Genomic DNA, 26,254 nt, shown 5'->3' with positions numbered 1-26,254 from the left:
AGTAAATACATTTTTCCTCCAATTACTAATTGAAATCACAAATTGAATTATGTAAAATATTCAATTGTCATATATACATTTGTTTTACATATTTCATATTTGTGTTGCATTTGTGACCTTGCACTATGGGCTCTGAATATTTACTGTCATGTTGTGGTTAAATATATTTTATGGACTAATGTCTACATGTCTTAATATGAACTGATAACAGTAAAGAAATATTGAAAGTAAATGCAATTTGAATGTTCCCAAGTAGGAAAACTATAATAGGTTAACATAAGTCAAGTACTTATATAATCTGTCTGCCACTACAATAAAGTAGGAAACACTTCTGGATTTATGAGCTCTTCATTGTGTGGCTGTACCCAAAATGACGCCGAGAATATTTGAGTCTACAGTGCTGAAAAACGGGAGCTTCTGCAACCTGGACTGCATTCATAATGCTGGAACGTCAATGGAATATTACAATCTGTGTCCCGGGACCCAACATGTATACACACACTGAGCAAATGAGTTTGTGTTGAAGACTTCATTGAATACATTTTAGAAATGTTCTTGCATGTCACACCATTTGAGTCGTAAATGGTAGTCTTTGTCCATATAAGTTTTGACGTAATACTGAGCAAGAAAATTTTAACACGCAGTAAATTTCCTGCAAGAGAGCATTAGTGTGGCGTCACAAAACAAATGAGTGAAGTATAGAAAGCACTCAATTTTGCCTTAGCCAAATATTACCACAGCTCAGTATTTCAACTTACAGGCACGTGATGTGAAGCTATTCCAATTAGACCAAGCAGAACAATTTGACTGGTGAAAGTCTGGTTTTGCAAACTACAGAATCACTTATTAAAGGTTTGGTTCCACAGTCCATATGAAGAAACCCTTTACAAACCAAAACTGGTCCTCTGCTGCCCCATAAAGACAAAAACATGCAGTCTTACTTTAAATGAATTTTATTTACAAGAGCTATTTTTACAGTGCAGATGATGCCTTGAAAAAGCTGTTTACTTCAAAGACATCCAAGTAATTAGACAGCCAACTCCATTACAGACAAAAATGTACTTTAATGTGCATCCCATGACGCCCTAAAGGTTGCACCGCTAAAGATGAACCAGCAACAACTGCCATCAACTTAACCTTTAAAAAAAGTGGAACAAACCGTTCCGTTTTATGGGTTTTCGTACATTGCAAGTCCAGCGGAGTTCTTGACACTGCAGATCAAAGATGAGGGTTTGTCTGATTAAAAGTAAAACTGCTTGATTACCCAACTGTAGTATCTGGTATGAATGTCAGGATTGAGTATATAAAAATACCGTAAAAACTCTAAACATCGAGCGCTACTCCAAGAAGAGCAGGTCATGTCATTTAAATTGTAAAACACATCATTAAAAAAAAAAATCTTAATGTCTGACACAGGTACAAAACTCTACAATGCAAGGGAGACAAAAGTTAGTTCAGCAGCAATTTAGATGGAGCGTCGATCAGGGAAACCTCTGAGTATCTGGAAGAGAAACAAGTTTTAGAACATTTGCACAAGACTATTTAAATTCTTAATTAAGAGCAGCACACTTACTTTGGTCCCTTGTACTTCTCCCGAACAGACTGCTGGGCATGCTGAGCAGCACTAAGGAAAGTTTGATGCAGATCCTCAATGCATGGCATCAGCTCTTCAAGTGAGTAGCCAGACATCTCTGCCATGGACTTGGGCTGAGAAGGAGACAACTGGAGTCATCTGGCATGTTTGCACAAGCCCACAGTTCAGGAGACAACAGACTCTCATGCATACATTTGGAGTATTCTACCTCAAACTTACCCATGAGCCACCAGTCACAGTGTGGTTTGCTAGAGTGTAGGCTGCAGCAGCTGTATGCGAAGGGAGGTACTTCAAGAAGGGATCTGAATCGACCAGACTGAGCTCCCCAAGGTACTGAAATACAAAAAGCAAATTCAGAGATTGATCTGATGCACTTTGCTTTAATATTCTTTGACATGTGCCAAAGAGGCTCACTTTTAAATGCTTTGCTCACCATTGCCAGGCTCTCCACCTGTTTGGTAACTGAATGGTGAAGGAAGTACTGGGTGAGAAACTGGGTGATGGTTGGTGCGGCCAGATCAAAGGAGAGCACTTTAAGCACCAGATGCTCCATTCTTAACACTTGCTTCTTAGTGTACGTATCATCTGTGATATAAACGAACTCTGCCACCTCCGGAGGATAGATTTCCTCAAATTTCCTGCATATGAACATTTTAAAAATAGTTTATATACATTTTTTTTTTTTTTAAATCACTGAGCAGGAAAGACGACTTTGAACAGGCATTTTGCAAATTTGAGTAAGTTGACTGAATAGAATGGCTACTTACGAAGCCAACAGCATGGCAGCAGTCCCAACAAGCTGAAGTTTCCCCCTCAGGACCGACATTGAGGAGAGGAAGCGATCAATGTAGTTTACAGCCAGATACAGAGTCTCATTCTGGAGCTTGTACTCTTCCCCAACCTCGACCAGCCAGTCGACCAGAATGGCCCTCATACTATTTGTGATGTCAGGCTGCTTCTTCATGTAACCTGCCTTGGGTCTGGTTTTTACCTGTGGAGGATCAGTGAGTTACTTACAAATCTATTTGCCGGCAAGTTGTACTTTAATAAAATAAAGTGCATTTCTAGAAAGGCCTTATAACGGTACATTATAACTTGCAAGACACTGTTGAAAGAATTGTTCAAGCAGAGATGATCTGTATTTTACTACATTTCTCACCTCCATGTCCCTCAGGTACGTGTGGATTTCAGCAGCATACTCTGGGACCTCGTTTACGTCAACTAGTTTCTCCTCCCCCTCAACAACAGACATGTCCATGGGAGAGTCTGAAGAAAGAAATAAAGTTAGCTCAAAGTGAAACTCTTCAGATAAGCACAAACAATGGACTTTAACAGCAATTTCAATATAGAACCGCATTGTAAATTTGGGAGATTAAAGTGGACATTTGTAGCCAGGAGGCGCAAAAGAATAAAGCAGACATTTTGCCAGGTATTCTCAACCCACCAAAGCTGAGATCCATATCAATGGTAGCCAGAGGCTGTCGGAGCCGTGCCACAGCATTGATTGTATCAGAGATGGCTTTGGCTTTGACGGGATTAACCAGCTGTGGCTTCTTGGTGCAGGCGCCATCAGGCTCATCCACATGGATCTGGAAAGTGGGCTGCTTGGCAGAGATGTTCTCTGAGCAGCTTTTCCCCAAGTCTTCATTTTTGCAGGTCTGTGAAGACTCCTGGAAGCAGGGGGTGGGGGGTGGGGGGGTGGAGAAGGTTAGTTCAGATGTATGCCACATAAGGGTCAGGGTTTAACCAGGAGAAAAAGAAAATCATGATTACAAAAAAAACAAAAACGATCTGGAACAATGTATGCTGGGGGAATATTATGAAATGTTCAGTGATGGAAAATAAAATTTGAACAGTGAGCTTGGGCATTGAACAACGTGGTAACTTGGACCACTAATGTAGTTTATTTTTTAAAAAGACAAGAATAACCATTGCACAAGTGACACATTTTAATTTTACAGGTCGTGTGTTGGTTTTTTTAAGCAGTTGAATTCAGCAGTTTGAGTATAACGTGTAACAGTTAATGCGATATGAAAATGGCGGACAATCTGTAACAGAGGGAGCTAATTTAAAACTACATTTTAAGCTTTAAAGCGTTAAAAACAGTCAATGCAGATAAGAGTATTTTAACTGGCAAGATAATTGAAATGAGTTGCCTCCAAAAACAACAATGCGCCTCCATCTTAACTACAGTTATCAGCTAACACTAGCTCGAGCCCTTTAGCACCGGTAACCCCAAACAGACCTGTTTCGTGCCGCGCTGGTTCTGAGTTTTGCTCCGCAGGTTGTTCTGCAAGGCTCCAAGGACGGTTCTGGTGCTGCCGGCGGCTTGTTTCGGTGGAAGGTTTTCTTGGTTATCGCTTGCAGCATTAGCAGCTCTGGGTTTCAGGGAACCCCTCAGTCTTGACAACATGTTCTCCTGGTTGTGAAACTCGCCAGCCACGCTAGCTTGTCCTCTGTTAGCTCCAGACATGGTGCCGCGCAATGAACAGCGCAACTTTTACCCGTTTGCTTAGAAAAAGATACTCCCACAACCGAGGGACACTATGTATATATCTATATAAAAATACCACACAACGGGTTTAAGATGATCGCGTGTGGACGGTTATGTGGAGGCTAGCATTAGCTGCTACCTTGCTGGAGCAGGTTAAACTAAGCCGTTGATATAGCAACGACTATTAAACTCACACAAAAGCAGACACTAAAAGCCCAGTTGTGGGTACACGTTTTACGAGATGTTGTAACCTGCTCTTAAGTTGCCATACTCGCAAGTTACAAAGTTACTACAAACCTGCAGAAGAGCCAGCTAGCCTCAGTCCACTAACACGGGAACATAACAGACATCGCTTTCTCTCAGTTCAAGTAGCCCGCGAGGATTGAAACGGACCAATCATGGGCCGGGGAGGGAGTGACGTCGACGGAAGTACGGGAGCCGAGAGAGCGCAATGTTCGCCTGATTACAAATTCAAACCCGGTTTGACAAATTTGAACATTAAAGTTCAAAACGTTATAAGAGCTGCTCAAGAAGTACTCAGAGCTTTTATTTAGGTATTGTTACGTTAGTGATACTATTGGAACAAGCCTGCATTCATATTACTAGCTTCAACATATAATAATAATACTATGTATTGTATAGAATGGTACATTCACTTATAATCATATAACAAGCCTGGATAATAATTATTAATGCCATCATGAAGGTGAGAGTATAGTTCATGGTAATTGCTTTATATGCTGTTAGCTGACTTAATTTATAGAAATGTATCATAATAAAATAGTTGACTTATATTTTGTATTAACAGTGTGTATTTAGTATATTCTAAAATGAAGTAGTAGTTTAGGGAAATACTCAAGTAAAGTACAAGTACCTCATAATTGAGTAAATTACTTAGTTACGTTCCTGGATGATGTTCATTGATGCAGACGTACAGCCATTTGCTGTATTGTAAATACATTTGCTCCAACCATGGGTGATTTAACACAGAATCATTGTTGGGAATACAACATACTCACTTTATACTTTAATATTAAGGCAGCATTTACATTTTGGTTCACTAGTAAAAGTTCTATATTTTTCTTATACATTTAGTGAAGTAGCATAAAGTGGAAATACTCAAACTAAGTACTTGCTGCAATCCAGCAACATTGTTGTACCATGTTATTTTTGGTTCTTGTAAGTGTAAACATTCAAATAATTGGAGATAATAAGTAAACATGCATAAGTTTATCAATCGATTGCAGACGTAACAATTTAATGGATGAGACTTAGTGTGTGGTTTACAAAAATAATGTCTCATGGTGTCATAATAACGTTTCTTTCCAGTGGAATTTCATATTTTCTCAGTTGGGTTTGTTCACTATACTTTCCATCAGCCTCTTGAAGGATACACATTACAAAGTTTACATTTTTTATTTCATCTGGGGGAACTCACAGTGCTATGATGATCATGATACAAAAACATACAGTCTTTAGCATACGTTTGGTGACATATGGTCAAATTTCAAACCACAACCGAAGCTTAGTCACTAAATAAAGAAGAACCTGCATTATCCTGGAAAACTTCTATTGGTTTATTGATTACCAACCTTGGTTTTAGATGCTATCAAAATATATTATAAATATTTTAATATTTTACACCATTTTGAGGACAAAACAAAATATATGGCAGTATAACAACATGACATTGACACCGCGAGTAACTACCATATAACAACACTGTTGTATTTACAATACAAAAATAGCACACATAAAAACACTCAAAGACAAGTAAACAAATACCCTCGGATTGACAAGACATCATGTCTCATTGAAAAAGTCTAACAGAGAATTTAAGTCGTAATTATCGAGTATCTCCAACAACGAGGACACTTTGGTTTTCACGTTCTGGCCTTTAAACTTGAATTTGTCGATGAAGAGGTCTGTGATCATTCCTACAGGAAATAAAGAAAACAAAACAAGTTACCACCAGCCAACAAGCTCTTCCTCACAATGTCAGGCTCACGTATGGAGCTTTACTTTTGGGTAAAAATTAATAAAAGATACATGGTAGAGAGGAAGTAAAAAATAAGTTGAGTGAAAGTATCTCTGGACATGTGTGTTGGTGGAAATCCATGAGTAATGGCAATACCGTATGGTCTGTAAAAAGTCTGTAAAAAGACTATGAATAAATTAATTATTCCTGTATTTATCTTAACTTATCTTCATATTTTCATGTATTGTCAAACTGCTTGGGCCGCCGCATGTCACTTATCTAAAAAAAATGTTCCTAATCAAAAACAATTCCTCTCGTGATTATCTTCTTACACATGTGACTCATCTTCTCATTTCTCTTCAGAAAACACAACATATACCAGACTTGTGTATTCATGTATAAATTGTTTGACACTATTTTTTATGCAATGTCGGTTATATCTTTTCAGCGTTTTTCTTATTTTAAATATGACTATTGATATCTAATAGGGGAGGTATTTTCTTCTAACCTCTCTTGCACAACCTTTCTCTGAATTTGTTTCTGCTGTGTCTTTTTTGTTTACATGTTTATGTGCAAATAAAGAAATAATGCTGCACCATAAAGCCTCTCGAGGTGCGCTGGCTGCTTCTTGTACTCCTCGAGCAGATTAGCGGACTCATCCAAGATGTTGCGATACTCTGGGATGAGGAAGTCGGCGTTCCCCTCATGAACCTGAAGCTCCTGCCAATCAGGGAAATTAGAGAGCATGTGAGGTGAAGGTAAGTATGTAATAAACAAAATAATTTCCAAAGAAGTTGTTTAACAGCCCCAAAAAAGAAACGGGTGAGAATTTGAAGCATTGAACCAAAGGTGGGCTCATGAACACAGTGAATGTGTTGAAACACAAAATATCTCTTTGTGGTGGATCTTTTCTTTTAAGACGACATATTCAACCAGTACGTACTTTAAGTGCATCGGTGAGCTGAACTTTTCTAGCCAACAGCAACTGGTACTCAAGTTTTGGATGTATCATCTTTAGAGTGTGGCTCACAGAGTCATCATTTATATCTGGAAGTTTAACAAACAAATAACACAGTTATACACAGTTTAACGGAATGTTTTTGTCAGCTAAAAATGAATAATAAGAATAATTCACTCACCATATGAAATGTTCAGATTGATTTTTCTCTTAGTGGCTTCTTTAGAGAGAACATCATTCAGTATGGAGATGGTAGAGATGTTGTCTGACTTGAAGTGACCTTCACCTTTGCTAAAATGAAGATACAGAAAAACACACGTTTGTTTGCGAATAGATTATCACACAAATCCCAGTCAAATCAGTGGAAATCATATATAAAAACACAAATAATACATTTATAGGGACTTTAGAAATGTCATAAAATGTCACAACCCCTTTTGAGTTATGTCATAATCCCTACAATGTAACTTTTAGAAGACCCTTTCTACTCTGGGCTTGTATTTACCAGTAGGTGGCTTCAAGCTGTGTCCCAAGAAAAGTGTTATGGAAATAGAAGGTGATGCTCTCTCCTGCTGGCGTTTTCTCAGGCACCTCTGGCAGACAGAAGACCACCCAGGAGTGGATCTCAGCAAAACTGAACTGTCCCACCAGACTGAGCCGGTTCATGGGCCTGTGTGGGAGACAGAGGGACAAATAAGATGTATATTTGGTCATGTTGAAACATGGCTAAACAACTGATAGATGATAACAATGTCACATTGAGCTAATAGTCTTAAGTTGGAGTCTTTTACCTTTCTAGGTCTATGCTGTGTATCCGCTGGTGGAGGGACAGAGGTTTGATCTGGTACTGGCGGACCTGGCATGTCTTGGGTTGCAGTCTGGGGGTAATGTAAGCCTGGAGGGTCCCATACTGTCCCTCAATGGACCTCACCTGGAACAGTTATTTTGGATGGAAGGCATTATTTTTCCTGTGGTGGTTAATCAAATAGTTTAAACAAATGGAACAGGTGGCGAGGAATGTTTCTATTTTGGGTAGAGTGACCGATGCAATGAGCACAAGACGCAGCTCAGAACTGTCTGAGAGACTTATAATTACACAAAGGACAGGCCCGTGAAAGAAAGGAAGGCCGCTGGATGCTGGAGAAACAGAAACATATGCTGGGTTTTGATGTGTTACCTTGAGCTCAAGTCTGGTAGTGTTGGCCTGGCATCTGTACGTGGCCAGGAGGAAGTTCCCGTTAGGCTGCTGGAGACAGAATAAGAGTTTCAGGCCTTTGGGAGCAGCAGCAGACTCATGACCTTTATTATTAAGCATGTGTATCCTATGTAGAAAGGGTTTAAACAGCTCACCTCTGAATCACATTCACTGAAACTGACAACAGCCGAGTTCTTATCCACATCCAGCAGGTCTATGGGGACGTCACTCTGCATAGGAGATTCATCTTTAAGTTACATTTAGCTTGTTTACGCCTCTGACAGGGAGTCATAGGCATCGCCAGAGGTTATAACGACACAGGGTTATCATAATGAGCAGACCTGCAGCAGCAGATTGTCGATGGCGGTCTGAACCTCCAGAGTGAGGCTGTAGCTGGCATCGTCCTGGCTGAGGGTGAACTTGTCATTGATGCTGAAGACGGGCACAGCAGAGACGGCTGTGCTCGACTGAGAGGTCTGCTGGTACTGCTCTCGGCCCTGCAGGACTTTGACCTGCAGCTGCTCCAGCTCCGTCCTAGGACCAAACAATATGGTTAATAAATCATGACATGGGAAGTCAAACACATCAAAAAGAACAAAAAAGAGGCAATGAGGCACTTTTTTTTGCTGATACCTGAGGGCTTCTACTTTGGACTGGATCTCCTTACTCATTCTGACCTCGTCTCCGGGGCCGGCCTCAGCCTTCTGGGGCTCAGTGGTCAAACCAGTCACCCATCCTGAATGAGGTAATGAGAGAACAGCAAAGCAGAATATGCTCTGCATATCAGATCTGGTTCAACGACTGTACATTAACTGTATATGTCAAAAGTGAGAAATTACTGTAAATCTCTTATTGAATTCAAAGTATTGCAGATAGACTGGCTGAACAACAGACATGTTTTCTTGACTGAGGAAATGTGTGAAGTACATAGTTCTTATTTTTATATATGTTTTTCGTCCAACCTGTGTAAGTGGCAGTCAAGACCTCATCATAAGACTCCTTCCCCACACAGCCACCCTGGATGGAGGTCACACTCTCTGACAACACCTGAAGTCAGAAAAATAAAAGACAATTTGGCCATCAATGATGAGCAATCATATAATACAAAATAACAATAGACACACGAATCTAAGAAAATGCTAGTTATGTATTTATGCACATACAATATATAACTAATAGTATATAATATTTAAAAATGTAAGTTATTGCTACTACTTTTAAAAGAGACACTGACTTGAAAAGATCTGGGTATGAAAAAGCAACTAACACAGGATCAGCTGTTTCAAATCAAACTGAACACTTAAGTGTGAATGCAGCGCATTAGAGCTGCATGGTACTGACAGAACAAATATCATAATCTGTGGTTAAACATTACAATAGTGTAAATTGAATTTCAAAAGCAAAAATGTGAGTGATTGGAGATGGAATTTGGAGGGAGTAAATTGATAAAAGATGAGTGCTAAGAGAAGATGCTAAACATAAACTCACATGCTCAAAGCGTAATGTGGGTTCACTGGCGCTGTCGAACCCAAAGATCTCAACCGTCCCATCATCTCTGCCCACCAGGACATCATTTACGCCATCTCCCATGATGTCATAAGTGTCAATGCAAAGAATTCCTGATGGGAGACAGCAAAGTAAATCAAACACATTGGATGGTTATTAAAAAAGCCAAACCTGTTTGAAAAACTGCTCTTATCAACATCATCAATAAAAAACATAAATAAGATTAAGGAATCATGATTGTTTCCTGTTTTCGTACCTCCTAATATTCATATGATGTGGAAAGCGGTTGGTATTAAACATGGTTATTTGTGTATTTGCGTATATGGATAAACCAGCAAAACCTGACTGTCATTACGGTCAAAACATACCTCCTTTCTTTTTGTCGTTGTCGATCTCCCATTTAAGCGCAGCTGCGCTCTCACCGATCTGCACCAATCCTATTTTGCCATCAGTAGTTCCGTAAAGGATTTCCTCACCTGTAGAGAAATCAGTATGAGATCTGTTTCCTATAAATCAGTCTTGTGTTTTTATTGTTCTAGTACACAGCACACAGGAAGGTCAACTTGCCTCCATCTTTGTTGTATAGTTCCAAGACAGATGGAGGGCCAGGGACTTCAATGTCATAGGCAAGCTCTGATCCCTACAGGATTAAATAAATAACAAAACATAGAATAATGAATCTCAACTAATTGTTTAAGGGATAAAAACAAAACAAGATGTCGCAAAATCGGAACAGCAAATGTAATCTTGGTCTACCTGCAAGACTCTGAGAACCCGATCTTGGCATGCAAGGACCGGGACGGGGAGAGTCAAGTTTTCTGAAGACAAACACGTGATATCATTGACTTTGTCTCCAGAGAGATAGTAGTGCTGGTCCTTGCAGTCAGAGTAGTGGTTGAAGATGTAACTTGCACACACAAAGAGGTCAGCGCCTAAGACATGCCTGGGAAAGAGATAACCAACAGTAAAACTCACACAGTTCAGCACCAGTCAATCAAGCACTGTAAGTCAACCAAAAAGAGGAGAGGCGGTACCTACATGGCATTAATGCTTTCAGTGAGGTTGGCTTCAAAGGTGAGGAACTGTTTGCCTTTCTTGGTGAATCCTCGGACCTGAGAACCAGAACAAACAAAGATCTTCTCCTGTGGCGTTCCTGCAGCTCCTCCGAGGTCCATTCTGGATATTTTCTGCCCTGGTAATGTTTTAAACACAGGCTGAAACAAAGGAGTCAGATCCCTTAACATTAGAAACTGAAATTCAATACATTAAGAAACAACTGCTAGCCTGATGAAGACAGAGCCGTTCTAACTCACCACTGCTTCTCCCTTCTTCATCCCAAAACATGTCAGTACACCATCATGATCAGCGATAGCAACCTGAAACAAGATAATCCTTTTTTAGTCATGCAACAGGAAATTTGCAGATTTTACAATTCTTCCACACACTTTAATTAAATCACTGCTGCAAACTCCAATAACTTCAGGCACACGGAGAAGCACAGACATTGCTGTGACAGATTAATACCTTTTGAGTTGCCTTCTTTCCCAATGCTGGAAGCAGCCTCATAGTTTTCTGTGATGTCACACCAACCTGTAAGGACAAAGCAGAACATATTTGTTTATTGACAAAGTTATTAATGTTTCTTGAAGGAATACACTGTGGAAAACATTGCAAGAATTAAAGGATTTCGGACTAAACAAGACGCAAATAAATATGTTCATGCAAATAGTTTTCAGCAAGCTAAACTACTATAATGTGTCTTCACACAGAACAGATTTTGACCACTTACTTGCTTGTCTATGAAGCACTAAATAAAGTGCATCTTTGATTTCACCTGAGGTCTTCTGAAACTGTCAGCTCATTTAGACCCGGGCGTAAAACATTATTGTTAACTGAGACTTTTGAGTAAATAAGATCCGCAACGTATTCATGCTTTCCTTTGTTTCGTCTTTTAAATACAATGTATCTCTATTGTTTTAACTATTGTTCAATAATACAACATGTAATAACACAAAACAAAGCAACAACATGAGATAATGCACAGCAAAGGTATAACTAAAACTGACTAAGGTTAGTTCTGTAGAACTGATCACATAGAAGCCCAACAGACCTGGTGACAGCCAAAGACATCTACAAACACTCTGGTGTTACCTGAATGTAATCAACTCGATTGAGGTTGATCTCCATCTTCTTTCTCCTTTTTTCTCTTAAAACATACAAAAGCAAAAAAAGTAACGTTAAATCCCACGAAAGACGTCAGGTCATCCAGTTCTTATACTCAGTCCTTATAATGTCGTTCCCAACGTGTTGAAGACCAAAGTAACGAAGAGAGTCCGAAGATTATCCAAAGCGAGGAGATTAGCTCGCCGTGCTAACGTTAGCTCGCAGGCTAATTGGCTTAAACACGAATTCTTCTCTACTTTGTTTGAAAACATATACTCTTTAACTGAAACTACAGAGTAACAGTAAAATCTGTGGAAGCAGGTCGCGGTTTGTACGCGTTGTTAAGTCGAACATGCAGCCTATTTTTTAACGAGAATACTAAGTAGCGTCAGTCTCCAAACACTTCAGGACCAGATCAACGCAGCAGCCGTTGTCAACGGCAACGTTGCATGAGTTAACAAGCCGTAACGCCATTGGATGAGAGCGAATGGGATTTGTAGCCGTGTCTTGATTGGTTGGCTAGTCCATGTCGACTGGGATCGTTGCCGAATCCTGATTGGTTGGCTAGTTTATGGTGAATTAGATATACAGTGGCCACTTTATTAGGGACACCCACGGCTCTGGTTCATCTGTGCAATCCAATGCAATTCAATATTACAGCTCTGCCAAAAAAATCTGCTTTAACATTGTTCAGTTTTTGATGCTGTGTGTATATACATACCAGTGGCGGCCAGTGGATGTTCTACCTCCGCGTTCAGTCTTACAAACGAGAAATTAGCTCACAAAATATGTTTTTTGTTTGCTTAATAAAGACAAATCTACCTTCATATAAAGCACTCCAATCCTGATGGAGTCTGTGGGCATCTTCCTGTTCCTGAGGCAACACTTCAGGCTGTTCAAACACTTATAAGACTGTTTGCAATCCTAATCCTGTTAAAAGCTAAACATGTGCACAACCTGGTTTTAAACTATGAGAAAAAAAAAGTAAAGATGTTTGCTTATTCTCAGCGACTAAATAAACAAAAAAGACCAACTGCGTGGACTTGTGGATTTAAAAAAGAAAGAAAGTGTAACACTGTCACCTGCAAACAGCCCGCACACTAAGCTCGGCAGGATGCCTCCATTAGACCTGTTTACACTGTCTCTGGTTGTAGTGCATTCCAGCGCACACTGTATAGCTGATATCTAGTGTGTGAGAGGAAAAGATAATAAACCCTTGATAACAAATACATTTGGAAAAGAAGGCCAAGCCTTTTGATCATAAAAAAACAATTTTTAATAGTTTGTTTTATACTTTGCTCTTCTGTATTCTTAATTACACACATGCACTGCATGAACATGGTTTTATGTATGCAGCTACATGCGTCTCCTGCTTTATCAGAAATATTAAACCATAATCTGTTGGCTCAAAAGTTGCACTTTTGTCCCACAATTAAATTATAAAATAGCTATAACTTTGTGATTCTGTTTAGACCAGCAGAGAATGCTAAGCAGGCCCTGACGGCCCGCTACTGATGGTTTATAATATATAAATATGTATAATCATTGGTCATAGTTAAACATGGTCTTAAACTGGTCTCTAATTCTTCACCCCTCTACCTAATCACAAGGATGAGGTAAGAAGAGCCACCGCCACTAACTATGACCTCAATGCCAAAACATATTTCATTAACATGGCAGTGTCACATACACTTGAGCATGATGTGTAAAACAAAAGTAGACTTTATCGTCGTATCGGAGATTGCACTTTGCACAGGTATACCAACTCCAGCGGCCGAGGTAGTGCACCTAAATGAATGCAAAATGTGATATGGGCTACACAACTAAAGTAAAATAACAAATATATTCACTGATGAAAGATGGAACTGAAAGTTAGTATAGTTTGCTTAAAAAACAACTTCCTCACCCAAAAGATATATACATTGTTTGTCAGTATATATGTATGCATTTCATATCCATGGTTGTGAAATGGGTCATTAGTTGAAGATGTGTTAATTGCAGTGATCAAATCCAAATTATAAGCTCAAACCGTATACCTATTCTTTAATATTTTATTGGTTTAATTAAGAGATCATTTTATACTTGTAATAAAAATGTAGTTTGTCTGTAGGCAAATAAACACATTTACCATGGCAAAAAAACAATAGACGCGAACATGCAATAAGCATGAAACCTACATAGCAACAAATAGATGAAGCAAATTCAAAACAGCTTTGAAAATGATAAACAAGGGGACTATGCATTCAAAACATGAGGCATTTTCAACTCTTTTTAAATATGAAGTCTACATCAAAATGTCTGGTACCTTAAAACATTCTATAAAATACAGCTGATATCTTGTTTCTCAATTCAACGGCTATTTTGACGTCATACATCCATATATTTTGTAAGTTGTTAAAAAAGTGGGTTGATGGCATTGATAGAACACATTTTAATTCAGGCAGTTAGAGAAATCAGAACACTGGATGCTTTGCACATAAAAAAAAGAAAAATAAAGAAAATTGGACCACATAGAAACTGCAAACAAACCCCAACCTCCAGTCTATCTAAGGACAACATAATCATGTTTTAAAAAAAGAACATTTTTTATTATGTATAAGCACATTTAATTTAAGTTACTAATCTCACAATGTTAATGTTTCATCATAGAATAAGTGATTTTCATGAATAAATAAGGACATAAAATGGAGAAAATAACAGCCGGTACAGACAGATCACAGTTTATGTCTACTGCGCTGCATTCAGTGAACGTAATAAACTGAGGGGTGTCCACGGCTCGAACGAGGTCACATTAAGAAGATGGGAAAAGAAACACCACCATGAGACTTCAGTGCATTACTGGCTGCTCTTCAACCGTACTCGGATATACAGAGAAGTTGGAGCAGAGGCTGTAAAGTTGACATTCAAAAAAACCCGTCCCTTCGGTTGATGGCAATGTCTGTCCTCATCAAAGTTTAAGTCACATCTTAAATGTTGGAAAAACCAAAGCGGAACAAAAACAAAACTTCTACGTAGTTTAGAATCAGACCCCCGTGGGGGCGAGGCGGCTGATCAAGGCGATGCTGCTGAAGCACATCTTCCTGAAGAAGGCGGGGCACACAGGCTTCATGATAAAGTGCTCCAGGAGAATTCGCAGCTCTGTGAACAAGGTGCTGGGGTGGAGACAGATATGTTTAATATTCAACTCTGACAGCCCGAGGGAGGTCATTCTAAGGTTTTTACATTTGTGAACAGGAGACCACTGTGTTACAGTCAGATGAAATAAACAAGTTTGTAACATTGTGCAGTGCTTACGAACAACTTTAAACTGCTACCATTTCGCTTGTCGTCTTTGTTGTGCTGCAGACTGCAGCTTCTAATACAACATAACACATTATTTTGCTGGATGACACTATATTAATGTTTCTGCAAGCGTATGTTTCTGCAGCACGTACAGTCTGAATAATACTGGATCTGAGAGGACATACAGTGCACTCAATCTAACTGCAACACTGTTCATGAATTACCTCAAACATATCTGACATTTCTGTACTGAAATGTCTCTTTTGCCTAAATACGCTGATACTGCTGGACTGATAATATCTTTCTCGCTAAATTATCGCTGTCATGCATACAAGGTACAGACCTTCCAATGGCTGCAAGCATGTCATTATTTTTTTAATTTAATTTTGGTTTGCAATCACATATATTTATAATAAATATTTAGTGTAAAACGATAAATGCCTCAGGGAAACAGCAGCCAAAAACGTGAACTATACCCAGATTCAGCAATAATGTCTTGAATAATCATATATATATATATATATATATATATATATATATATATATATATATATATATATATATATATATATATATATATATATATATATATATATATATATAGCTGTGTTTTGTTATGCATTATTATGATATTCATCAGCTTACCGGCAGTATGGATTTCTTCTGGATGTGTAGCGGAGGGTAAGGAATCGGTAGTAAATAAAAGGCAGCAGCAAGCTTCCCTGGACACTGGCAAAACATACAAGTACCAATTGACGTTACACAATTTTTGGCAACACTAGATCAGCAAACTGATGGATGAACAGAAAATGGACCGATAAGCAGAAAACTGTCTCAGAACACAATCGGTACTTTGACCATAGGGTCATCCAGGGACAGATAGTGGACGATAATGTCATGACATTCCAATGCAATAAATAAAATATGACAGTTACGATCTACAATAACTCGACAACAAAATCTAAAACTAAAGAGAAACACACGTGCACTTACCTAAAGAGCATAAAAGCTGTTGCTGGCATCAAGAAGATCTCATTGCAGGCAATGAATTTCAGGATGTTCTGCTGATTGGATGTAAGTTTGTCCAGGAGGTTTCTGATAAACATCAGGCTGTTGGGGCCCACAGACTGGAAAGACGGACCAGAACATCAGAAGCAGAAGAGACAACAACGCAGAAGTTACTTAAAGTTTTCACTGAGGCGCAGAGTATTCATGAAATACTGATGAAGAAAAGAACATGTAAAAGGTAGTCACATTATCAACCAAGAGCTTCAATTGATTTTTAAAATCCAAGTGAAATGGGAGTTGGAGCATCTTGAGCTTCTGTTATGGTTTGAAATTTGAGGCGACTCATCCTGCACTCAGAGGCGTTTACAAAAAGAGAAGTGTTGGAATTCAAAGTTTGTGAATTGTAGCAAATAACAGAGTAATATGGAAAGTGATAGAAAGATGTGGCTGATATTTAAGTCATTCAAGGGAATCTTTGCTGAAGGCTCTGTGTCACTGCAGTGCAGGGGTTATATAAAGATGAACGTTTGGCTGGCAGGTGAGCTCAGGAAGCTGCAGGGACGCAGAGCCGGTTGAAAATCTGCAGAGTTTCCCTCGTCCGCCTCCTGCACCTAAAACAGGTGTGTGCCTGCATGTGCATATGTGTGGAGCCAACTGTTTCTGTTTCACCATGAAACACATCACAGTACAGAAGCTAACAGACGCTCTAACATCAGTTTCACTTTCATTAAAAATGCCAGAGCAGATGAATGCTGCTTTATACTCACATCAAGGACTTTCTTTGTGTAGGTGGTTGCATGAAGCACGGAGAAGAGGAAGACTGGGAAGATGCTCACTGGACACAAATGTTAAGGATCAACATAAAAAGATAGAGAACCTCACAGAAAAACACAAACACACACACACACGCGCACGCGGTGCAGTTTTTAGAGTTGCTTATTGTTGGATAATTATATGTCTTTATGATTAACACATGGGACCATCATGAGACTTGTCTCATTCAACGAGACAGAACCATGGACAGAACATCTATTTGTCTTTTCCCAATATTTGTAGGTGAAAGGATACTCGTGATGGGGTAGGAGTTGACAAGGATGAGTGAGTAGAGCAAGTAATGGCAGCTGTCCTCCTGAAGAGCCTGGGCCAGGAAAGCTCTGCTCAGCTGAAAGCGTGGAAGCCTTTGATGCAAGCGGAGGGCACTGGTAAGGGCGTTCGCTAACAAGGCTCGCTGATAGAAGTTAGCTGCTGCATAGGGTCTGAAATACACAAGCGGTCACAAATATTCAGAAATTTATTCAGGCTGAGAGAACGGAGAGTCAGGTGAACGCAGCGTGTTGACAATGTGCATTGCCACTGATCGTACTCACCCCAAAATTGGAAGAATAAACATTACGGAGCAGTAAACTGTGAAGAGTCGCGAAAGCCACATTGCAGTTTCCAGCTTGTTACTCATTAAAAATTGCTGTGAGGGAAAAAAATAAAGAGTTTTGAGCTCATAAAAGTTGAAGAAAATACAATGTGAAAAAGTTATGATATACAACAACACCAGTGGACGGTGTACAGCGTTAACTGGGCTGTGTTTGAGGCAAAATGTGGGGACACCATCATGTCACCATCAATGGGTCAGCTTTTCACTCATGTAGACTGACGACTGATTTGCTGAAATAAAGCGATTATTGAATCGGTGGCCGATTGAAAAGTATTAAAGCACTGCTCTGAAATAAATCCCCCCTCTGAGAAACTCTTGATGTCTCATTTATGATTAAACTGCTCCCATTGAACTCTAATACTGAGGTTTGGGCAACGTTTGGACGACTGTGTCAGGGTTAGGGTCTATTTCCTCAGAAACCACAAGAAGAAGTTACACTAATGTTTGTAGTATTCCTCACGCCGACTATCTTTGCATGTAGAATCAGCAGAGTGCATCTTACAAGGTAGGATATAGTTGGTCGATATAAGTGTGTGGATCAAACAGCCAACTTACCAGAGGCCCTAGCTGGGGAGGACTTTGTGGGTTTGTGTCAGCCATCTTTGGGAGTGTGGGTTGCTCTGTTGGGGAAACAATTACATCATGTAGCTATCTGACAAGTAATAACAACAGGAATCGCAAGTAGCTACTTAAATCTGTCCTAGGCTTTTGCAAGGAAAGATGCTTTCCTTTGTCAATTAGTCAGACGCTTATATTTCCGTAAGGAAATATTAAAAAACAAAGATCCCCAAAAGGGACTGGGGATTGATTGTTTGACAAACAAGCACACCCCTCCAAGATATCCAGCTGTCTGTCAAAGAGAAGCAGACTCCTCACAGTTAAGCAGCTGGAATGAGATCATGTTTGGCTTTTTGCTTCACAAACGACTGAAACGACTCTTCAAAATAGTTGCCAGTTACCTTTCAGTCAAAAAACAAATCATAGTCAATCTATATTTGTGGCAATGGTGAAATACACATTTGACTCAAGTACTTGAGTCTACAATCCATGTAGCTTCTATCACTTCAATAACTAATCTAGTTACATTTAGGAGCTGAATATCGTGCTTTACTATATTGACAGGTTTAATAAATTACTTTAGACATCAAATATATTTTGATAAACAAGACACATGACCAGTTACTACATAATAGCCCATCATGTAGCTTTGCTCGTCGACGCAGACCCGATTAGCCGTCGCTTGTTTGGGTGAGTAATGGCGAACGTTACTTAAAATACACAGAGCGACGTCGCGAACCGTGGACCGACAAATGGACCAGTACAGACCAACATCTGTTAAGCATCAGTCAGGGCGTCTGTCGGTGGTTTTATTAACTCCGATGTGACGCCGGCTAATATTAGCAGGTGTCTCTAGAATGTTCTTCGTTACCATCGTTACTAGCATTGGTGCTAAAACACTCCGCTATTGTTAGCTAGCTCGTGCGCCACTGTTACGTTTACTGACGTTAGCTGTTTAAAAGAGACGGAACATAATGAATACTCTTGGTTTATAGTAGTTTTATATATTGTTACAGTAATATTTAAGCAGGCGGCTTACCAGCTTTATAGCGTCGAACAGTTACGTTGCGTGCTAGCTTACGAGTGACAGGCTGCTGGTTCACCACACTGAATGAAGTAAATGATCAGCTGACCTTCCGGAGCGTGCGTAGAGAGCGAGAAGGGAAAGGAAAGTAATTCTCGCGAGATCTGAGAATGAGAGTTCCTGGATAGTTTTCTTGGATCATTTCGGTCAACACTTCCCTCTAGTGGAAAAACAAAAAACACACTCACTCACTCACACACACACACACACACACACACACACACACACACACACACACAAATATATATATATATATATATATATATATATATATATATATATATATATATATATATATATATATATATATATATTGAGAGAGAGAGAGAGACATACCAAACCATTATTGCACTTGAAATTATACAAATTAAACGTTATGTACATTGTGCAAAACGTAATAATGATGTATTGTTGTAAGTAAATGCAGGCTGGTTGTATTTATTAAACCTTATACTGCATCTATAAAATTTAACATATTATAAAAATTAACATATTACCTGTCCTCCTACCATTCCAGTACTCGTCGCCACTCTTTAGCTCAGTTTAGTAACTGTTATCATGTATGTTCTTCTCTATAAAGCCTATATGAACCAATATTTCACCTATTTGCCTGGACAGCTTTGTTGACACAGTTTTAGCTGTATGCCCACGTGTATCTTCCTGTATTGTAGTAAGCAGACTGAGAGCATTCAGAGAGTCAGATTCCTGTCAATAAAGTTTATTCTAAATCTGACTCATCAGGTGCAATGCAAATTGAGTTTGGTTGAGTTTAAATAATTTGGTTTCATACATTATTTGTTCTTTTTAAAGAGAGACGATAATACAACTAGACACTTCTTTCTGTTTTCAAATGACACGACAGTTATAATTTGTAAATAAAATCAGTTTGATAGATGTCATTGTACTAAAGCCACAGCAGGTATGTTAAGATCTACAGGGTTACAACTATTAAACTGACTCATCTTTTTTACTTTTTTTTTTTAATGTTTGTCACTGATTGAGATCTATACTACTTGGAGAAAGATTATTTGGCGTTTGGGTATTTTAGTAAAAAAAAAAAAAAAAATATCCCACCGATCTCGCCCTTCAAATGTCAATATGAATGTTATTCTGCAGACCACCACACGAGGGCGCACTCGACCAGGCGCCCGCGTTCCTGCAGCTCGGCCTGTATCCTGCGTCGGATGAATATTTTAGCTATAAGTGCACCTTATTTGGTCGCAACATGTTTTTAAATCCTACATCTGACTGCTGCTGCAGCGCATATACCCGCAGATTATTGGCACGAGTGTCGCAGGATGATGTGTTTGCTGCAGTTGCCATTTGAAAAATATAGGCAGTGTAAGCACTGTAGAATCTAATTATTTCTTTGCAAAACCTAATTAGGCATTAAAAAAGGTTAACGCCAGCGCCTGAAACGTTTTTGTTTAATAATCCCATTACTGACGGCTCATCATGTATAAAATGGTGCAGGAGGACACTAAGTTTCCACTTGTTAAAGGGAATCTCTGAGAAATAGTCGCATGTTTTGACACTATCTGCGATTGGGGATTAGGGCTTGTAATTAAACTGCGGAGCCTCGACTCAGCACACAGAGTAAGTAAAGCTGCAGCGTCCTGCCTGGCATGTTTTATATGTTTAATGACGATTCTGCTGCAAAAAAAAAACAATGTCTCTATTTTCTGTTTGGTTCTTTAATGTCGTCTAAACAGCGAGCGGACAGCAGCAGCATAGAGCTTGTCTTGAGGATTCTTTCTTTCTTTATTTTTAAAGCGTCAGCTCTTCTCGAACCATTACCGGTCACTAGAGAGATCAAGGTGAGAATTTAAATGAGCCATTTTCTGCCTGGAGTTTTAATTTGGCTTCTGAGAGACCGAGAAATCCCGAGACATCTTCCAGAGAGAGAAATGAGTCCATGAATTCTAAACAATGAATATGTATACAGCAGGTAGAAGTCCACGGGACGTTAGTGAGGCTGTGTGGTCCCGCTGAGCGTCACGCGACCGAGGCACAGAAGAATATAATGCAACACGTCCAAGTAATATCCTTTTTAAAAAAATAAAATACTCTTTTTGGTTTTCCGAAAGATGAAACTAAATATTTGAATTAAGACGATTATGCAGCTTTCTGTAAAATAAGATGCATGCGGGGTTGAACGTGTTAGTGGAGAATCCACTCCAGCTCCACTGTTCAGATGGTCCTGTTGTTTTGAGATGTTCCTCTTTTCTGGGTCAAGTTCTACAACAAAGACAGGTTATACATATTATAGGATCAATAATACCTCTTTTTTTAATACGGTAAATAAAGAACAAAATCGAAAATATGTTTTTTTACTTTCGATTATCAGATATTTTCGTATAATACTTCGAAAAAAGTTACATGAAATCAAAGACAGAAAATGATATTGCATTAATAGTGTGGGCATCTGAGTTTTTCCAGTAAACGATTATTATTATTATCATCATAATAATAATAATAATAATAATAATAATAATAATAATAATAATAATAGTAATATTAAGAAGCATAACTTTTGTGGTTGTTATTATTATGGTATAATTGTTTTATAATATGTAATGTAAATATAAAGACCCGTACCCGTATATATAAAGTTAAAATACTGCTATCACGATAATAAAATAATAAAAATGATATTTATTTATGATCGTCGCTTTCTAACGAGGAGAAGCTCATCAACCTGCTCTCTTTATTCTACTTTGTATCCTCCTTTCCGAGAGAGACGGACAAGGCTTTCTAAACTCAAAGGAATGCGCTTGTAATCGCTCTTTCTGCGTCTCACAAAACAAACAGGGCGGGCAGAGGGAGGACAGTCCCGGGACAAGTGAGGGAGAGGACGGGGAGGAAGAGCGGGTTTGATCTGGAGGACAAGGAGGACACGGTGCATTTCCCTCAAACTGGTAAAGAAACAATCAAGCGAGTTATCAACAGCTTCATGTCTTCCATCTCTTTGTTGGCTGACTCGAGGAGGCGTTGCGCCATCATGTCCCGATGGGAACGGAAATGAGTCCATATAGTGTATATAGGCCTCCATAATGTATTTAAAACAAGAACATTTTGAAAGACTTGCTGTGCATAAATACCTCCCAGTTGACGCTGTTCCTCACTGACAGCAAAGATCAAGGCTCTCGCTTTATTGCTGCAGATCATTTGATTCATTTTTTTTTTTACTTGAAATATTTCCTTTTTTCTTTTGGGGGAGAGATTACAAGCAGATTGAATATGTGCAGGCTCTGTGGTCCAGAGCGCGTTGCTGCTGCAGAGGCCGCGAAGCTGCAGAGATGAACAGAGTTTATTTCAGAAAGGGTTCACTTGGTCCTCCGATGCAACCACGCTGTCAAATGAAGAAAATAATAATAAATACACAGATTAGCATCCACATGCATCACCTTGATTTGAGAAACACACATCACGTTTTGTGGAGCTGATCATCTGTTTTTAGCAGGATTTTGTTTTTGCATTTGTCCTCTCGGCCTCTTGTCTTTCAGCATGAGCTTTCTGTTTGTTTTCCGTGTAAAACGATTGATTTGACCGAGATGAAGCTTCCGGTGGCGCTCCTCTTCCTCCCTTTCTTAATCAATGTCTTCACTGTGTGATATTCTACAGACTGAGCGCTGCTGTGATCAAACTATCTGCTCTCTGCTTGTGTGCAAAGACCAAACCTTTACTGAAATAGTTTTTTTAATGATCATGCAATTATCACAGAAATTAAATCAGGAAAAAAAGACAAAGTAAATGAGCTTTCTACAGATTTTGGAACGGAAAGAGTTAAATATGATTGCACCCCTGCACAGGAGAAGTGTGCAAAAGCATTGTGTTTGCGTTACTATCTAAATGCACACTGTAAAAACGCACTGTGAAATTGACAGTTATTAACTGGCAGCCATTGACAAGTAACTTACTGTAAAAAAATAAAAACACAGTAGATTATTAGTTACTGTCATTTTCTACAGTACTTTTTTCGGTGCAATGATTTTTTTTTTTTTACAGTAGATTCTTTGTTACTGTTATTTTCCCACAGCCCTTCTGTGTTTTGATTTTTTTTTAAATAGAGTAAAGCTTTACTGTAATATTTGAATGAGTACACAGTATTTTACTTGGACATATTTTACAGTAGGTTACTCCTCACAAACACAGTACATTTCACAGCCATTTTGTGTTTGCATTACAGCTTAAAGCATTGCAGGAAAGAGAACTGTTATCTAACAGAAAATATATATTATTGCTAAAATTGAATACAAATAACAAATGTAATCAATATTCCTAGAGGGGATAGGTTTTGTTTGATGTCGAATAAATGTGCATCTTTAAAAGGGATGGAGGGAATGATGCCACAATGAGCCGTGGGCTAAACCTATTGACATAGAAAGCAACAGAGAATCCACTAGAAAGCTGATTTTCCCCTTTTTGGGGAGTAAAGCCATGTTTGTTTCTGGCTTGAATGGAGCTCCATAATGGAACCGATGGCATCAGGATTGTCACCACAAATGGTCTGGGCGTTTTGCAAGGCTGCTTGACAGAGCCCATTATGTCATTGGTCACGTCCCCTCCACTCCTTGCTCGCTTGGGCCTGAATAGGAGTGAATTAATCAAACTGTTTGAGAGAGATCAGCCAACTTAAAGCACTTTGTGTCAAGGTCTACATACACGACCCGAGACCCCCCGGCCTCCCCTCATACCTGAACAGACCCACGTCTGAGCTGCAACCAGAGCAACACTCAGAAGTGAAGTGATTGTGACCTTTTATTCAATGGATCTTTTAAAATATCTCCCAAACGATGTTTCAACATTAATATCTCACTGTTATAGAAGTAGTTTACCAATAGCTGTAAGAGTGTGATTTTGTGTGTGTTAATGATCCTCAGACTGTGAAGGACAACAATACAACATTATAGTCTGCAGATTTAAAAGGTGACATCATAATCAAGCAATTATCTGATTTAATTCATCACAGATAACTGGCAGGTTCCTAAACAATACCAGCATTTTAAAATCAAACGTGAGTGTCCTATAGAGGGGTGTTGGTGTGCACAATTCTTTTGATGAGTGCTGCTTAGGGAAATAGTGTGACACATATAATTGGATGTCATTCATAATTTGGATAATTTGTGTGGAAATTCACCCTGGAGGATGCTGGAGCTCAGCAGCACACCGCCTCTTTAAAACGTGTAAAACGTGATCTGTGTGTGTGTGTGTGTGTGTGTGTGTGTGTGTGTGTGTGTGTGTGTGCTTAAAAACATTATGTATTATTAAAGCGCAGCCTCCGTCATCTTTGTTTTTCAGGAGGCAAAATGGTTGAAATGCATGGTCCAGAGTCGCGCTTTGTGACGTTATTGCTTCATCAAACACAATCAAAAGGTGAATTAATCAAAGCACTCTGCGTCACGGCGCGTGAGCGCGAGCATTGTTGTGGCTGTAATGGATGGCTTTAACATTTTTACGTTATTATTTCCCGTCATTTCTGGAAACAAATTGAACATTTATTGCATATATATTAAAAATTACACAGTCGTCGAGAGAGGCTGATGTCTCTTTTATTGAGGCGCACGGAGAGGTGAGGTCTCCCCGGATCTATTTCCCTGTCTTGTTACTCCCGCAAGAGGATGTTTGGAAAATGCCTTCATCGCTAAATTGATTCAGAAACGAATTCATAACTTGGGGGGTTTAAGCAATTTTGAAGCGCCTCAGTTTGTTTGTTTTTGTGACCTTTCTATCTTTTGTTTCGCGTTTGATTGCTTTAGGTTTTTTTTTTTTAAATTATCATTCTGCTTCTCGTTGAATCCGGTTAATTCTCAGTTCTGCAGCGATTGCAAAAAAAAAAAAAAAACTAAACAAAAAAGCATTTAATACTCTGGGTTTTGGGTGGCTTCACAAACATAGCCATTAGGCAGTCACAATGCTTTTATTGTGCACTTGATCTGAAAATAGAGGCTGGTCAGACTGCAGGGTCCAGACAGACCTATGGAAAGGCCTTGTCTTTGTCCGCCTGCGCGGAGATGAATGGCCCGTGTCAACCAGATGATTAGTTTGCGCTATTAAATTGTCAAAAAGGAAGGATTTTTCCCTAATAGTGCCTTTTCGCGAAGAATTATGGAATTCAGAGTTGTTTGCGACTGCCGGGGAACTTGCGGGGCTTCGCAGGGGCCGAGGGCAAAGGTCAGCCAGAGTTCTCAGCGCTGCGTCCAGTCAGAGGGGACGGGCAGACACATGTGGGCTTATTTCATACAAGATGGGGAGATTAATTGTATCAGATGAAAGATAGCCACGCAGTAATGCGATGCAGCAAGATGAGGTGGGATCCTGCGTCAGGGCAGCCACGAGGATTCACGCACAGACCCGTGCGTAAAAGGGACGCCAAGAGCGCGCCACCGAAGGGAAGGCTCGTGCACGAGAGCATGGTATCAGAAGATCAACAGATCCGAAACAAATCAAACTGAAATGGGATTTAAGATCATTAAACAAAATGCAATGCATTTGGTGCGCCAGACCTCTCCCTGCGCATGCGCTGTCTTTCCGCATGTCCTCGCTGCACCACCCGGGAAACCCCCCTTTCCTTTCTGCTCAACCTCTATTCTAGTGCCAACGTTTTGTGTTAAATGTTAACAACTTCTTGGCCTGATCCATTTAATCGCCAACACAACTAATCAGTGTTGACTCGAACACTCGCCTCCTTTGTGCCCATTATGCGGCTGCCCTCACTTGAAGATTTATGTATTTTTGATATTAAATTCCTTCTGTCATCAGACTGCTCTCTTGTTTACTTTTCTTGACCCGCCGACCTCGCTCCCCAAACTTTCCCATCTTTAAGGCGGGACCCCCCACCTCAGCACCCATCTTCTTCTCCCGCTGAATGCGCTGCGCTCCTTTTGTTGGCATGTGCTGTTTGCACTGTTCTTGAACTTCAGTGCGCTGCCCTGTCCTGTACTTTCAACCCCGCGCAACAATATGCATGCTGAAAATAACGCAGCATTGTTCTCACGCTCATTA

The 26,254-nt window shown here is 39.5% G+C and overlaps 3 protein-coding genes across 4 annotated transcripts; all 3 read right to left on the bottom strand.

The window, feature by feature from the left end:
• Positions 1-937: 937 nt before the first annotated feature.
• ccna2 (cyclin A2) lies at positions 938-4,480 on the bottom strand. Its single transcript, XM_068583364.1, has 8 exons — positions 3,840-4,480; positions 3,039-3,264; positions 2,754-2,860; positions 2,362-2,585; positions 2,028-2,232; positions 1,814-1,927; positions 1,574-1,707; positions 938-1,501 (listed from the first exon to the last, which is right to left on the bottom strand). The coding sequence occupies exons 1-8, from the start codon at positions 4,065-4,067 to the stop codon at positions 1,450-1,452; spliced, it is 1,290 nt and encodes a 429-aa protein (XP_068439465.1). The 5' UTR covers positions 4,068-4,480; the 3' UTR covers positions 938-1,449.
• Positions 4,481-5,485: 1,005 nt separating this feature from the next.
• Positions 5,486-12,296, bottom strand: bbs7 (Bardet-Biedl syndrome 7). 2 transcript variants are annotated; one of them, XM_068584885.1, is made up of 19 exons: positions 11,877-12,296; positions 11,250-11,315; positions 11,039-11,101; positions 10,764-10,939; positions 10,482-10,668; positions 10,293-10,365; positions 10,094-10,201; positions 9,708-9,838; positions 9,182-9,266; positions 8,853-8,955; positions 8,561-8,753; positions 8,375-8,449; positions 8,202-8,270; positions 7,816-7,955; positions 7,530-7,694; positions 7,206-7,315; positions 7,010-7,113; positions 6,663-6,786; positions 5,486-6,025 (listed from the first exon to the last, which is right to left on the bottom strand). In XM_068584885.1, exons 1-19 carry the CDS (start codon positions 11,910-11,912, stop codon positions 5,892-5,894), a joined length of 2,142 nt encoding a protein of 713 aa, XP_068440986.1. In that variant the 5' UTR covers positions 11,913-12,296; the 3' UTR covers positions 5,486-5,891. The 2 variants fall into 2 exon arrangements, with proteins under 2 accessions (XP_068440986.1, XP_068440993.1); XM_068584892.1 differs by having other exon boundaries at positions 8,202-8,267.
• Positions 12,297-14,299: 2,003 nt separating this feature from the next.
• Positions 14,300-19,293, bottom strand: tmem33 (transmembrane protein 33). The gene is made up of 8 exons (XM_068584047.1): positions 19,205-19,293; positions 18,163-18,227; positions 17,546-17,640; positions 17,247-17,434; positions 16,946-17,013; positions 16,164-16,297; positions 15,816-15,899; positions 14,300-15,040 (listed from the first exon to the last, which is right to left on the bottom strand). The coding sequence occupies exons 2-8, from the start codon at positions 18,205-18,207 to the stop codon at positions 14,911-14,913; spliced, it is 744 nt and encodes a 247-aa protein (XP_068440148.1). The 5' UTR covers positions 18,208-18,227; positions 19,205-19,293; the 3' UTR covers positions 14,300-14,910.
• Positions 19,294-26,254: the final 6,961 nt, after the last annotated feature.

This window comes from Clinocottus analis, unplaced genomic scaffold, assembly GCF_023055335.1.
Source record: "Clinocottus analis isolate CAN_PGR_092001 unplaced genomic scaffold, fCliAna1.0.p SCAF_10, whole genome shotgun sequence".
NCBI classification, from domain to species: Eukaryota; Metazoa; Chordata; class Actinopteri; order Perciformes; family Cottidae; genus Clinocottus; species Clinocottus analis.
Note: the sequence above shows the minus strand (reverse complement) of the source record. Positions and strands in the feature narration are given on the sequence as shown.